Source organism: Felis catus, chromosome F1, assembly GCF_018350175.1.
Source record: "Felis catus isolate Fca126 chromosome F1, F.catus_Fca126_mat1.0, whole genome shotgun sequence".
Taxonomy (NCBI): Eukaryota; Metazoa; Chordata; class Mammalia; order Carnivora; family Felidae; genus Felis; species Felis catus.
Genome location: NC_058384.1, coordinates 3,481,015 through 3,497,023, shown reverse-complemented (window position 1 = coordinate 3,497,023; position 16,009 = coordinate 3,481,015). Strand labels below are relative to the sequence as shown.

Below are 16,009 nucleotides of genomic sequence, written 5' to 3'. Positions count from 1 at the left end.
CATGAACTGTGAGATATGACCTGAACTGAAATCAAGAGTCAGAAGTTTAACCAGCTGAGCCACCCAAGCTCCCCAGTACAAACTTCTTTTTAATCCAAACACCATTTCGTGCTCTCAGGAGAATTCTATTAAGGATATCTACTGTGAGTCACATGCTGAGGATACAGTGAAGAATCAGATGAACTTGTGGTTTCATCTTTTGGCGGCTTACTTGGGTAATTTTACCCAAATTGTTTTTTATTTTTTTATTTTTTCAACGTTTATTTATTTTTGGGGGGACAGAGAGAGACAGAGCATGAACGGGGGAGGGGCAGAGAGAGAGGGCGACACAGAATCGGAAACAGGCTCCAGGCTCCGAGCCATCAGCCCAGAGCCCAACGCGGGGCTCGAACTCACGGACCGCGAGATCGTGACCTGGCTGAAGTCGGACGCTTAACCGACTGCGCCACTCAGGCGCCCCCCAAATTGTTTTTTAAATATTTTTCATGTTTCCATACTTTTGTGAGAACATGATTTTTTTTTAATTTTCATTTATTTATTTATTTTGAGAGAGAGAGCAAATGGGGGAGGGACAGAGAGGGAGAGAGAAGCCCAAGCAGGTTCCCTACTGTCCGCACAGAGCCCCATGTGGGACTCGAACTCCCTAACCGTGAGATCATGACCTGAGCCAAAGTCAAGAGTCAGACACTTAAGTGACTGAGCCACCCAGCCGCCCCAGAACATGATTTCTTAATAACGAATACTTAAGAACAGTGTTTTTCATGCCCTTTGGAGCCACTGTGGCTGGTCTGCTTTCTTCCACGTGCTGTGCTGTCCTTGCAAGTCCTCTGTTCTCTCTTCCAAACCTCTCTTCTCCCATGAGTGACTCTGCCCCTCACAGATTTCCTCACCGCTCGATCTCTGGTTACGGTGGAGTGTGGCGGTAGCTTTTATCGTCGCCGGGTTTTCCCTCTTTGCTGGTCTCCCTGCTTTCATTCTCTTGCCACTTCTGCATTGCTCTGCTCTGGCTGCCGCTGAACTTGGCTTTGACAACTGCTGCCAGCCCAGCGGGGGTGTTTGCCGTGTCTTTTAAGCAATTAGGTTCATCACATCAAACGAAATAATTTACGCAAAATCTCCTACTAGAGACCTAAAAATATCTACGCTAATTTGGTTCAGAAATGTAGAGACTGTATAAATGAAACTTTTCTGGGTTCGAGAAGCATCTTTAAATCCAGAATAACTTTGCTCAGTAAAATGATAGCTTAGTATCCAAAGCACTAATATTCTTTCTTTTGTAAAAAAGAGCATGACACACTCTCACCAAAAGTACCACCTGCACTCTTTTTAAAAAGCTTCAAGGGGTGCCTGGGTGGCTCCATCAGTTGAGCATCCGACCAGGCCATGATCTTGCCGTTTGTGGCTTCGAGCCCCACATTGGGCTCTGTGCTGACAGCTCGGAGCCTGGAGCCTGCTTCAGATTCCGTGTCTCTCTGCCCCTCCCCTGCTCACGCTCTGTCTCTCTCTGTCCCAGCTCGTACTCTGTCTCTCTCTCTCAAAAATAAACATATAAAAAAAAAGAAAACATAAGAGGCTTCAAAAACATTTATGCTCGTTTCATAAATTTTTAACATAAAAAGTTTACCACATGTACAGGGTCCGTGAGGTAGAGAGAGATTCACTCTCTTGTTCCCTCCTCAGTAATTTTATGTGACTTCTTTGTGTGCCATGACATTGCAGATACAGTGGCTAAAAATTCAGATGGGGACACTGTGCGTATAAAGCCTGCATTTCAACAGTTGTCCTACTGCAAGAGTTATCTGTTTTCTGTTTGCTGAATTTGACTATCCCAGTTTGGGGCGGGGTGGGGGGGGGGAGATGAAATTTTATTTCAATACTCATAATATTCCAACATGATTATTTTAATGTCAGGACCCAAACTCCCTTTACCCAAGGAGCTTGTAAGTCATTGCCAAGAAATCATTGATTTGCTTGGGTCTGGAACCTGGGAGCACTGTATTATCTTCTCTTGAAACTCTCAGCTCTTCACAGCATAAGAAGTATGTTATTCAAATTCAAGGTAGCATCATGATCCAACCCCATATTGCTAATAAAAGTCTACTCAGGGGGCGCCTGGGTGGCGCAGTCGGTTAAGCGTCCGACTTCAGCCAGGTCACGGTCTCGCAGTCCGTGAGTTCGAGCCCCGCGTCGGGCTCTGGGCTGACGGCTCAGAGCCTGGAGCCTGTTTCCGATTCTGTGTCTCCCTCTCTCTCTGCCCCTCCCCCGTTCATGCTCTGTCTCTCTCTGTCCCAAAGATAAATAAAACGTTGAAAAAAAAAAATTAAAAAAAAAAAAAAAAGTCTACTCAGCCTGTAGTAGATTGTTCCACGAGGGAGTGGGGGTGAGGATGGTGTTTGTTTCCTGAATAAGTGACAGTCACAGCAAATATTGGGTACACTTTATGAAAATTATTCTGTCTTTTCACAATGAAAATAATCATAGTATGTCCTTCAAGAGACTCCCTTTGGGAACACATTTTAGCAGCATGATACGCCGAATGGAGTAAACCATTCATTTTTCTTCATTAATATGTACCTGTGTAGTCTATTTATGGGAATGTCGTATGTCCACAAAACTATATTAAATGCTTCAGATACAACTGATACTTGTTTTTAGAAATAATTCAGAATGTGGTAGCCGGGGAGGAAGCCACATTGCCACTGCTAGGGACTCTAAAAAGTTTTTAATCTGAAAGAGGGCAAAACATGTTCCCTGCTCTGTCTGTATTGGCAACATTTGCTTCGATATCTTCAGGTCTGCCCGTGTCTCAGGAAACAAAATAGGGGAGGACACAGCCTAGACCTTTCTGATGGGGAGAATGATGGCAACTCAAAATTGCTGTTGGCCTTATCTTCAGAGAAGCTGTCTAAACAAAGTGACTTTTGTGCAGCCTTCCTGTCTGTGTCTGGGCTAGATCGCTGGCATCGGGGAAGTTAGGCGAAGATGAGCCATCGTGTTAACTCCTTACTGAGTCAGATGGGCGGCCAGGACCAAGCTGCAGCCTTTTATGAAATCGTGTGGCTAGCTGTTCATGGATCCTGGACAAAGGAGCGTTTTAGGAATGGCAATCATGGCTGTTCTGCCCGGAACGGCCCTTTTGGGGGGAGCAGGGCAAATGCAGCTTCCTCCCAGTGGAGGAAATGCAGTCTTGCCACCACAGAAGAGGGTTCATGGAAAATGGTTCGTCCAGGATTGATGCCAGAGGCCCCTGAGGGTTATCCAGGGATGACCTACCTTTTCTTTGTGCCAGATGGCCTCATCTTTGCCTTTCCTTTTTATCCTGCCCTCGAAGCCTCCTCATTAGTGCGTTACTGCACTTGCTTGTCGGGTCTCTTGCACTTGGCTTCTTCTCTTTTCCACGTAATCATCCTTTCAGTTTACATCGTTACTGCCTCTTCTTGGACTTTTGCAATAGCTCCTTAGTAAGTTTCCCCATCCCTCATGTCACCTTGTCTCTCCCTCCAAATGGTCTTACATTTGCACTGTCTAAATTTGGGGTCTCAAACTGATACCCCAAGGGGCCAATCAGGTACTAGAAGTAAATTAATGACTTCATCTGTCGAGAGAAGGGGGAGAGAAGGAACCGCAGGGTGTTCCGGGTGAAGAGGAGGCTGAAGCTGGGAACCCGCAGGGCCTCCGGGCCAGGATAAGGAGCTGGAATTGAATTCAAACGGAGGTTGAATGGCATGATTTTGAGCAGCAGGTGTGACCTGATCTGCTTCCAGGCTGCTCCGTGGAGACTCAATGTCCGGGGGCGGGGCCAAAGAAGGGAGACCGGTCAGGTTAGTGGCTTGGTTGAGGTGAGAAGCAGTGCAGGGTCGGGTCAGGGTAGCAGGGGGGTGTGGTGAAGGTGCACTTTTGAAGGAGAACAGACAGGACTCGCTGATAGAGTAGATTCAGGTGGGGCTGGAAGCAGCAGTTTGGAGGAGAAGAGAATCAAGTGTTTTGGAGTCTGTTTATTTCAACAGTTGACTGGGGGTTAAAAAGTGGAGTGGTTCTTGACATTCTTACCATTTCTTTTCCTATTCTGTACTTATTAAAGCGTCCTGTTATGCAAACAAAAACAAATTACAAAAACACGAGGTAGTGCCTTACCTAGAAACTCAGAGGCATTATAAAACTCCTGTTTTTATTTTTTAAAAAAGCCTTTCTCCTTTCAAAACCACTCTTTTAAAAGTTCAACATTGACCTGCTTCATCATTATTTTGTTCCTCTTTTGTTTTTATTTTTTTTTAATGTTTATTTATTTTTTGACAGAGAGAGACAGAGCATGAGTGGAAGGGCAGAGAGAGGGAGGGAGACACAGAATCGGAAGCAGGCTCCAGGCTCCCAGCTCTAAGCACAGAGCCCGACACAGGGCTCGAACCCACGATCCGTGAGATCATAACCTGAGCCGAAGTCGGACACTTAACTGACTGAGCCACCCAGGCGCCCCGATTCTGTTCCTTTTTTGCGCTGTCCACATCGCACTGTTCTAACGCACGTCCTGGGATAGGAGGTCACCATTGTGTTCTTCCTGGATGATGGCTTTCCTCCATATAGCTGCCTCCTCCTGCTCCAGCTGTGACTTGTTACATTACTTTGCTGTATTAGAAGCCATGACATTACTCTACTTGCAGATTAATTGCACGACCCAAAAGATCTTTCATCCACCCGTCTCCTCCCCCGTGTCTCTAAATCAATGGATTTGGCCATTAGTTTAAGTATCTCTTAATTGGGGTGATGTGTAAGATAAGGATTTGTGGCTAGAGATAGAAAATACTCTCGAAAGACCAAAGCACCTGATTAGGTTTATTTGAAAATCCTGTTCATCTCACTTTACTTGTAGTATGTAACAGACTATATGCAGCCAAATTTTAATAGCCCTAGAAAATAAGATCTTTTCATGTAAAGGAAATGGCAGGAGGTTTAATGAGTTGTGTATTCAAACTCTGCCGGTAACTGGTGCTACAAGGTAGGCAGGTTAGGTTAGCTGTCTGAGCATGGCCTGTTTTGTCAAAGGGGACCAATAACGCCTACGTAACGGAGTTGTGAAGACTGTGTACAGATTCACTGAATTATGCCTCTTATTCCATAAAGTGTCCCGATTGACAAAATAAGGGTTCATATTATGGAGCCCAAGTCTAAAGGAGCAGGCAGGGAACGTTGCTTATTCCTTCAGCGAAAGTGGCATTGAAGTTGACACGTGCTTCTAGAGTGGAATCACTGGCACTTAAGCTGCTTGTGATATGCTAATATGATTTGTGAATGTTAATTCTCAAGTTAGAAACTGTGTGTTCCTGCTCCAGATTCACCAGCCTTGAAGTTCTGGATTGAGCAAGCCTATATCATTAAGAGAATATTATCTGGTATCTGTTTTCTCCTTTAATCTTGTGAGGAGGCAGTTTAGCGGGAAGGCCTCTCCGAATGCTTTTCTTGTCGCGTTAGGATTTACTGTGCCAGGAGAGTTGCAAAATAATTTTATTTTTTCGAGCAGCTAATTCTTAAAACGCTATGTGGGCTGATCATTGATATTTGAGGGGAAGTGCAGAAGAACTATTTATTTGCAAATCTACAGACTAGGCCAGATGGATGTCTTGTTTTGTTTTTGTTCTTAATTCTGCACTTATTCATAGAGCACCACCACTGACAATTACATTAATTACAGCGTAGACATTCCTTTTGTTCTCAGTGGAAGCGCTGTTCTATTTTGGCTGGATAGGAAAGGAATTTGGTAATTGAAGTGGGAAACTAAATTTGGTTCTTAAAGCTTTATTTTTTCAAGATTAAGAAATTAACCTTTTTAATGCCGACATTATGGAAAAGAGGGGGGAAAAGGCATACAAACTTTTTTTAGGGGAGTTTGGAGGAGACACATTTCTTGGTGTCCGAAATCAACTTCTCTACCTGCTTCGAAACACTTGGCAGTCTTTTGAGTGAGACCCCAAACTAAGACCCTGACCTTGTTTTGGCTTACTTGACTTTGTACCATTAATTTTTTTTTTTTTTTAATGTGTATTTATTTTTGAGAGAGAAAGAGTGTGAGCAGGGGAGGGGATGAGAGAGAGGGAGACACAGGCGGCTCCTGGCTCTGAGCTGTCAGCACAGAGCCTGTCGTGGGTCCGGAATCTACAGACCTTGAGATCATGACCTGACCTGAGCTGGAGTCAGACGCCTAACTGACTGAGCCACCCAGGTGCCCCGTCTTTGTACCAAAAAAGACTAAAAAAAAAAAACTCTGCCAAAGTTGTTTCTTAAACTTGTTATGTTTGACTGTCTTGGTGTGGGAGGTAGAATTTCTGTGCTGGGGGTAGATTCTAAGACCCCTGCCCCAAACTCTTGCCAGAACAGAAAGGACCACACCCACCTGTCTTCAGAGTTTCCCCCTTGGCCTGCGTCTCCTGCACCTAAATTTGGTCCTACCATCCCTTGCTCTGTATCTGTAGACTACAGGACTACAGGGCAATTGGAAAAGAAAGATCCCTGGAGAAGGTCCCTCAGCAAGACTGAAAGGAAATAATGGAAGAGGGCACACTCCCTCACTTCAGACGCTGGGGCCGGCCTGCTGAAAGAAACGGGTTTTGGTGGGAGAGAAAAAGGAAAAGAAAGTATAAGGTGTGGTTAGATTTTTAGCCAAGAATTAAGGGTTGGGTGGTGGAGGGTGTCAGAACAAAAATGTTGGCCCATCTCACACAACTGTAATTTCTTCCCTCTTCCAAAAATCTGCCAAAGTTCACCGCCACCCATAGTAAATAAGGAGCAGGGAGCCAGTTAAGGAAGGCTTGCATTACTTACCAGGGTGACTTCCGGGCACATACCCCAGATTAGGCCAGGCAGGGGCTGAGGTAGCGACCTGACAGCCGGCGCACCATGGCTGGCTGCAGGGTCTCAGAAGCACATCTGTGTCTTTCCAGAGGATGTCACCTTGAGTTTCACCTCATCTTTCAACATACTTTTATTCATATTCACTGTCTTTTGATTCATGATTTGAGTCTGTTTCTTGAATTGATAGATTCAAAATTCATATCACAAAGATATAAAGGTAACGGTAATGCCATTCTGGGGCTCATCCTCACAATTCTTTTTTTTTTTTAATGTTTATTTATTTTTGAGAGAGAGAGAGAGAGAGACAGAGCGTGAGTGGGGGAGGGGCGAGAGAAAGAGAATCCGAAGCAGGCTCCAGGCTCTGAGCTGTCAGCATGGAGCCCGACACGGGGCTTGAACTCATGAACCAGTGAGATCATGATCTCGGCCAGAGTCTGGCTCTCAACCAACTTAGCCACCCAGGTGCCCGCCCCCCCCCCCACAATTATTCTTAATACGATTGTTTTTTCCCTGGTAGTTAAAGCAACTTGAAAACACCTATGGTGAGTGAATTCACTGTTGGTAAATGTACGACTTTATTTTATGCAGACAATAGATAGTGAATGAGTCTATGAAAATTCCCTTATTTTTTTTTACATTTACTAAAAATAAAAACATCAGTGATACATCATTGGTAGTAATATGGCCATTAAAACTAGTTTCCATTTTCCATTTCTCGCTCTTCAGAAACTTCTCGGTTTCAACATGGTACTTGTAAAATCATTTTTCTTTGTTGCATAAAGGGGCTCTTTTAACGTTGTATAAAGGGATGTTTCATGTCATTGCTTTCTAAAGAAACATTTGAAAGACCATCCTTTCGCATGTTTGTACTTTCCATTTTAATGTCACTAAAGTGCTTTAGTTTTCTCAGAAGAAAGACATCATCTGAAATACCCATTTCCTATAAAAAGATTAAATTGCTAACATTGATTTTTTTTTTTTTTTTTTTTTTTTGAGATAATGGTTTCTGTAGACCCACGTTCAGGGAAGCTCAGAGATTATATTGAGTTATTTGGCCCTAAAAGCCTTGAGTTATAAAAAGAACGAACAGAATCAGTAGTATTTATGCATAGCACATTAGCAGAGATGGCTGGCTGGAACTGGAAATCGTATTAAGGATTCTGTGCCATCGATCAGATAAATGACATGACTGGCAGTCCTCAGCCTCCAGTGACCTGACACCAGCAAGGTATCATCTGGCAACACGCTGACATCTGTAGTGTTAGGCCCACAATGCCCACCCGTGTCATCACCTGCAGCCTGTCCGAGCAGGCCAGCTCACAAGTTCACTTCTTTGAATCAACCTGCTGCTTGGAGGGGGGCTGCCTCTGCCTCCCAGTCTGGCTCTACCGACTGATCCCCTTCTCCCTATACCACGGAACCTCTTTAACTCCTAAATGGCAAGAGTTTTTGCTTTTGTCTTTGTTCCCAAATAAGGGGTGGGGCGGAGGCAGGAGAGGGGTCTCCAGAGAAAAGCAGGGGCAGCTTAGAAAGGAGTTGGGGTGGGGGGACAGGAGATACTAGCAAACTCCAAATATTAAACATTTGAGACTTCAGGGTCCGTTGTGGCCACTCAGTTCCGCTGTCGTAGCAGCCCTACACTGTGTGTGGGTGAATCGGCTTGTCTGATTCAGTGTTATTGACAAAAAAAAAAGGCAGGGGCCTTTGGCCCACCACCCATAGTTTGCCAAACTCTGTATATTGCAAAGTACACATCCCTGGGAAACTGGCTCTGAGATATTCCAGAAGAGAAGCCCTTAATATATTTTGGCCAGCAGAGCATCATTTTATAAATAACATAGTTTCGCAGAGGGACTGAGCTTAGCACTCATTTTGATGTTAAAAGTTGGCATCGGGGCACCTGGCTGGTTCAGTCCCGTAGAGCACACAACTCTCAGTCTCGGGTTCCTGAGTTCATGGCATCAAATATATTTTGAGTCTCACACGTTCATTTCCTTTTTTAATGTTTGTTTATTTTTGAGAGCGAGCACAAGCAGGGGAGGGGCAGAGAGAGGGGGAGACCCAGAATCCGAAGCAGGCCCCAAGCTTTGAGCTGCCAGCACAGAGCTGGATGTGGGGCCCGAGCCCACAAACTGTGAGATCATGACCTGAGCCGAAGTTGGGCGCTCCACCGACTGAGCCACCCAGGCGCCCCTCACATGTTCATTACTTAAAAATTGCTGGTGAGTGAAAAACGAAGTGTTGGACCATCAGCCTCTGTTATAAAACAAAACCCAGCACTCGTGATTAAGCAGACAGGGGCCGTGAGTGATCATCTCACACACACCCTTCCTGGAACGTGGAGCCAAGAGCCGTGCCGGGCCCAGTCCCCTGCGCCCTGCATCAGGTCCCCCGGCCCTGGGAGTGGTTGGGGGCTGTGTTTTCACACGTGTGTATTTGGCAGTCATCTGCATAAAGTAAAAGCGTTATTATAACGATTCTGATGATCAGTTGTGATTTTTTTTTCTGTAGGAGTTGGATAAACCTACCATAGAAATGCAAATACCTGTTGGATGGAATTAGACTTTTTACAGTTACAATGTAAACTCTCTCTGACAGGTTGTTCCTGCAGAAGGACTGGTCTCTATATTAAAGAAGAGGAATGATAGTGTAGGAGGCCGTCCCGCCCAGATGCAGCAGAAACCATCGAAACGAAGAGTGAGGTTCCAGGAAATAGACGATGGCTTAGATCAAGGTAAAGCACCCGGGGCTCCCTCTAGCACGGAGCTGGCTCTCGGTGTCGCCTGAAACAGTGGGTCAGACGTGGTAGTGTGTTTGGTAATAGGATTTGTAAAAGGACACACGTACTCAGTCACTTTATATTCTGTAAAGAAACACATAGAATCAAGCAGTCATCACCTCTTCCCTCATTCCTGAGCCTTTTGTTCAAATAAGTGAGCAAGCAAGTTGTAAAATTCAACGCCTGGTCTCCCTCACAGACAGTGTGTTTGGAGCTCATTTTCAATTTCCTGTTTCATACGTTTTTTTAAATTATTTTTTAAATTGTTTTTTAACATTCATTTATTTTTGAGAGAGAGAAAAAGCACGAGTGGGAGAGGTGCAGAGAGAGAGGGAAAACAAGAATCCCAGTCGGTCTCCACGCTGTCAGCACACAGCCCGACACGGGGCTCGAACTCGTGATCTGTGAGATCATGACCCGAACTGAAATCCAGAGTCAGACACTTAACGGACTTAGCCACCCAGGTGCCCCCAATACTTTATTTATTTATTTTTTTAAGTGAGCCTGCTATTGTCTTTTTTTTTCGGAGGCAGTTAATACTCCTTCTTTGTAGGTCTGAGAAATGTTTATGGGTTACAAGTAAATTCCCTGGTGATTTTTTTCTTGGCTCGATAGACGAAGTGCCTCTGGACGGCACGTTTACACTGTTGCCGTTGTTTACTTTTCCCTCCCGGGCTTGTATTTAAGGTAGTTGCTAGGTTTACGGAAGGCCTAGGTAAATAAGGATGAGAGGAAATATAGCCAAGAACCTGTCTTTGTGCTTCTCAAGTTTATAAAACAACTACATTGTTACGAATAACAGTGTAAGCCTGTCCGTACGCCTTCCAAGTATGACATAAAGGAATAGCGATAGAGGTTTCCAGAGTTTTACAGTAGAAAGCTTCTAATTTACACTTACAAAGGAGCCTCAGAAATAATCTGTTCCCATCCCTCATTTCACCTCTGCACCTTGCTTGTAACCACCCGAGTCTTCACTGGATACAGTGCTAAGCTCTGCATGAATGACACCGAATCGTTGCTTTCCAGGAGGAGCCCTGGATTTACAGATGACATTCATTCGCCGCACTCAGTGGCCATCTCGTCTCTAACCAGGCCACTCCGCTGGTGCCTTGCGGCCCCCAGGGGGACTGTGCCTCTCTAAACAGTTTCAATGCGTGTTGATAAAACAAACAGGACAGGTGTTTTAAAATATACTGCGTTTAAGTGTTTATATATAAATATATGATCATGAAAAAGACATGGAAGTACATGCATCAGATTGTTCATATAGATGAGGGGGTGGGAGAGCATGATGCTATAAAACAGAAGAGAAGGCGAAAAAATTGAACTGAGCAAAAAAAACAAAAACCCCAAGAGATCATTAATGATATTCTAGTTATTTGTGTGCCTAAAAATATATTTGCATATATATAAATTATTAAACCTATTGATTACTAAAATTGATTAAACTATAAATTTGTAAATCACAGAACAACATAGTTACATAATCGTGTTTATATGGGGGCGCCTGGGTGGCTCGGTCAGTTAAGTGTCCAACTCTTGGTTTGAGCTCTGGTCATGATCTCACAGTTTGTGAGTTCGAGCCCCCCATCAGGCTCCATGCTGACAGGGCAGCTCCTGCCTGATATTCTCTCTCTTCCTCACCCTCTGCTCCTCCCCCACTCACTCTCTCTGTCTCTCTCTCATAAATAAATAAACTTTTAAAAAATTATAATTCTATTTATATAAAAATTCTGAAATCTGTGTCTTTGATCTGAAAGGAGACACATCATATTTGAGTGTTTGCCTCTGGGTTAGGAAGGGAATATGCCTGAGTAGGTGAAACATGTTAGATATTTTTGGATTTGAATTTTACAGGAAGAATATCTTCCCTTGTTACTGTAAAGTCCTTCAAATAAAGTCTATTTGGTTTATGATAAGTTTTATAAAATTTGGGGTTTTTTTCATCATAAAAATAATACATGCTAACCATGAAAAAACTCATACAGTAATGAAGTAAAACAATGTCCAATCTTCCAACCTTCCCTTGAGGGTTTCTCCCAAGGATTGACTGAAGTTTCTTACCATCTTTGCAGGATACATTCTGTATATATGTGTGCACACATGTATATACACACCAACACACATTTTTGTTCTAATACAAATGGGTTCATTATATACTGTTATGTCGCTTCTTTTTAATTTAACCATCAATCTTGGATATCTTACTATGAGAGAACATATTAAATTTACTTCATTCTTATAAACAATTGCATAGTATTTCATTACATGAATGTCCCATGATTATTTAACTGGAATAACAGAGTCATTCTCAACTTTTTTGTTATAACAGACTTTGCCAGACTTTGAATGTGCCTGTAAATACGCTAGTGTGTGGTGCAAATCTGTGAGCTGATTCCTAGAAATTAATTTGTTGGACTGAGTGATAGGGTCCAGCTGGCCTGAGACAGTCCTGGTTTACACCTGTTCTCCCAGCTTCTGTCCCCACTCTCTCTCACCGTCAAACATGTCCCATCAGGAGGATAAATTAATTTCAGGTTTTAACGGATACTGCCAAATTACCTTCCAAGAAGGTTCTGGTACACCCTCATCGTGCTGATCATACAACTTTTTAGTCTTTCTCCAAAATTAAAAATTTTTTCTTTAATCATAAATGATCATTAAGACTTTCAACCAAAGGATAGTTATTTTCTTCAATATAGAGAGACCTGTATGGACATCTGTATTAAAAACCAACCTGCTAGTTTTTTTTTTTTCTAATGTTTATTCAATTTTTGAGAGACAGAGTGCAAGCAGGGAGGGGCAGAGAGAGAGGGAAACACAGAATCCAAAGCAGACTCCAGGCTCTGAGCCATCAGCACAGAGCCCGACGTGGGGCTCGAACTCACAGACCGTGAGATCATGACCTGAGCCGAAGTCAGACACTTAACTGACTGAGCTACCTAGCTACCCCCCAACCTGCCAGTTATTAAGCAAAGTAAAGAGAAATCACCCTACTAGCTAGAACGTTGCTGTTCCACGAGATGATAAGAGTAAAATTGAGTAATTAAGATGCAAAAGTGATCTCCCTTGAAGACGTGTTTTATTGTTTAATATCAAATTGACATTGCTTTAAGGTGGATGCATGATGTGAACTCCAAAGACGGTGTAACATCGAGGTGGTAAGTTGCACCCTAAAATAATGCCAAGATCACATCGGAGAAGTACTGTCCTTCTTTTCTTTCTTAATGGACGTGGTCCTATTCGTCGTATAAGTGAGCTAGCTTTCATTTTAGCGCTGACAGGCTCCACAAGTATCTTTGTGGTGACTAATAGGTGGGTCCTGTGGAGTCCTCAGGAGCGCTGGCTTCCTGTCAGTGACTCCGCCTGTAGAGGACCACTATTGACCAGAAGCGTCTTGAGAAGACCTCAGATGCTGGGATCTCAATTCTGAGCCAGTGTAACCTTACTCTCTTCTCACGTTTGCAGATGAAGTTGGAGGTGGTTCCTGTATTTTACTGGTCTTGCTGTGCATAGCAACGGTTTTCCTTAGTGTCGGAGGAACTGCGTTATACTGCACTTTTGGTGACAGGGAGTCACCCGTTTGTACGGACTTTGCAGACAACATGGACTTCTATTACACTAAGTTCCTGCAGGGAATGGCGGAACTTAAACACTGGATCTACCTCTCCTAGCAGCACTCCAGAGGCACGGGCGTGCTGGCAGTGAGAATCAAAGAGTGAACCTTTCTAAGCAGCTTTTATTTTAGGAGTTCTGTAACACGCGTCCCCTTCCCCCAGCGAGGAACCCTGGACATCAGCAGCAGCAGCTTTAAATGGCAACACAGAGGGACTCTCAGAATAATCTGCATACTGAGCAGATGTCGGTCTGAGCATTGTGGATGGAAGGAACGGCCTTTGGAGAGCATGTGCCCTCCTCCGTGCTGCTCCCTAGTGTGGTGAACTACACTGAGCAGAATTAAAAGGGCCGTGTTGGAGCCCCACCATTTTTAGCTGCCTTGTTCAAGCTAATGGTTATAACCAAGGACGCTTTTGGTTTACATTTGTTGGTCCAAAGACATTGCTTCCAGCCATCACGCAATAAGTTTGTGTATAATCAAGAGGAGTTACCTTACAGCTTCATTGTCTTTTTTTTGGTTAACCTTGGGCGCTGTGTAATCTAGGCTTTGTGCGTTAATGCCACATTCCGTTCTCCATTTGTGAAATGATTGTGTGCGTGCGTGCGTGCACACGTGGGTGCGTGCATGTGTGTTTCAGACAGTTATCACAAGCAAATACCCAGCACAGACTCACAAAGGTTATCTTGACTTTAACCTGACCATAGATGTGCAGGCTCAGATACAAGGCATAACTGTGGAACAGATGAATTGTAGAAATCTTGGCCTTGAAATTAGAAACCGTGACCAATAGGGGACAGTTAATTTGATTAACTAGCCAGAAATTAATCACAGGCCTGGAGGTAAAGAGTTAAAACTAAAGAACTCCTGCCGAGTGTCAGGCGCCCAGCTTCATCATGGATTCACTGCTTCCTGAAGTATGATGAATACTGGACTCCGTTCTCAGTAGGTGAGCACCTACCATTACGTTCTGAGGATCTAAGAACCAGACTAGAGATAAAGGAGATATTAATTCCTGCTCTAGATGCTTCAATTCTGGTCACATGTAGAATAAACTGACACCTTGGCAAATGAAATTAAATTATGATACATAATTCAGTATTAACAAATCCCGCAGTCAGGTGTTTGAATGTGCATTCATATCATGGGCTTGATTTAGACCCGGTTATGGGGTCATTAAGCGAAAATCCAATCAATCCTATCTTAAATAAATAAGTGTCTGATTTTTGTTTAAGTCCGTCAGTTTGGTGGCATTTCCTTTTGTAAGGTACAGCGGTCTAACATTTAGAAAGTCTTGCTTTGGCTTTTTATATCCTAGGCAGCATTTGAACAGAAACAAAACACATGAATTATAGTTTTTTAGCAAGTGATCATTATTTCTTGTTTATTTGTTAGGATCGTTTGAAAGAAAAAGGGAGAAATTACTTTCTAGTTGTTACTGGCTGGCACAGTACCTCCCTTGGTATTTCTGCTAATTTATTTAGATTATATGAATTTTAAAGGGCTTTTTATATGAGTTGGAAGTGTGTTGTTGAGCATGCATTCGGTTTTCCAATGCTAGGTATTTAATTGCTATGTACTTAGTGTTTTGATTTTCTATCCTTTCAGTTCAGTGTATTTTTAGGACTGTTAATTTTTAAATTGATGTTTTATTTTCACTTAATAATACTGTTGGACTTGTCTCTATCATGTCGCCATAAACTGTAATATTTTCAAGGATTATAGATCAAAGATATTTATTTAGAAGTGTACATGATACTGAAATTTAGATTCGTTATACCTAAGGCTGATTTTATTAGAAGATTATTTTAATGTTCTATTATAAATTTTAAGAATTTGTATTCAGATTGTATGTAAAATATGTAAAATGCTGATGGTACTATCTTTCGTGGTTCTACAAGAGACATTCACAAAGTCTACTGTGAAGGGCATCCCCATCATAGACAAACCTCTTCTGTTTAACCCTCATGATTTCTACTTACAGGAATTCAGTGATGGTGATTTCTGCCAGTTTTATGTCAAGATAAGTCAGAATCTCCCTCCTCTTCACCTCTGTTAGGTCACTGTCGAAGTCCTAAATAATCCGTAGTGTCATAGTTGCCTAAAGGCCACCAGGGCCACTGTAAGACCCCCATCAGGGTCTTACACTGATCTCACAAGGAGGTGCAAAGACGGAAACAATACCCAGTTCTAGAGAAACCATGTGTGTCCTCACCGCTTCCTGGGGGTCTGGGGGTGAGGTGAGCCCAGGAGCATCCTGATATCTTGACTTAAAATAAGCACGAAATCTCAACTAGAGAAATTAGGGCAACTTTGAAAAACGTAGCAGTCATTTATTGCATGAATTGGACTAATTCCACCTGGTGACGAAAAACCTGTTGTCTCACGCGTGAAAAATTCATTCCAGTTTTACTCTAATGTGATTTTTTCTGTCATTGGCAAGTGCTGACAACCATTTGTAACTAATCTTCCTTAAAGACTGTGTTTGAGGGTAACAGATCAAGCTTGTAATTTAAAATTACACCAACAGAGTGGCTCAGAGAGTTTATTTGAACCCCGGGGTGCTGAGAAAAACAGCTTTAATGTGACAATAAAACGCTTTGAGAAATTGGTCTGCCCCCCAAGTGGATGGCTGCCTATTTGGGGACGTCTGCTAGGTGCCTGCGGAAAAGCTCTTCTGGTTCTAAAACTCCTCCCCTATCTGCCTGACACAGTAATTGAAATTTACTCTAAGAACTTATTCCTACAGATTTAAAAATCAAAATCCTCTG

The 16,009-nt window shown here is 43.1% G+C and overlaps 1 protein-coding gene across 2 annotated transcripts in view; it reads left to right on the top strand.

Annotated features, from left to right (window-relative positions):
* CNST (consortin, connexin sorting protein) overlaps positions 1–15,849 on the top strand; it is a 116,250-nt gene extending 100,401 nt beyond the window's left edge. For both annotated transcript variants that reach the window (XM_019821479.2, XM_011290828.3), the window contains 2 exons: positions 9,442–9,577; positions 13,091–15,849. In XM_019821479.2, the coding sequence (XP_019677038.2) occupies positions 9,442–9,577; positions 13,091–13,296 (342 nt within the window). In that variant the 3' untranslated portion in view covers positions 13,297–15,849. The remainder of the gene's footprint in view (positions 1–9,441; positions 9,578–13,090) is intronic.
* Positions 15,850–16,009: the final 160 nt, after the last annotated feature.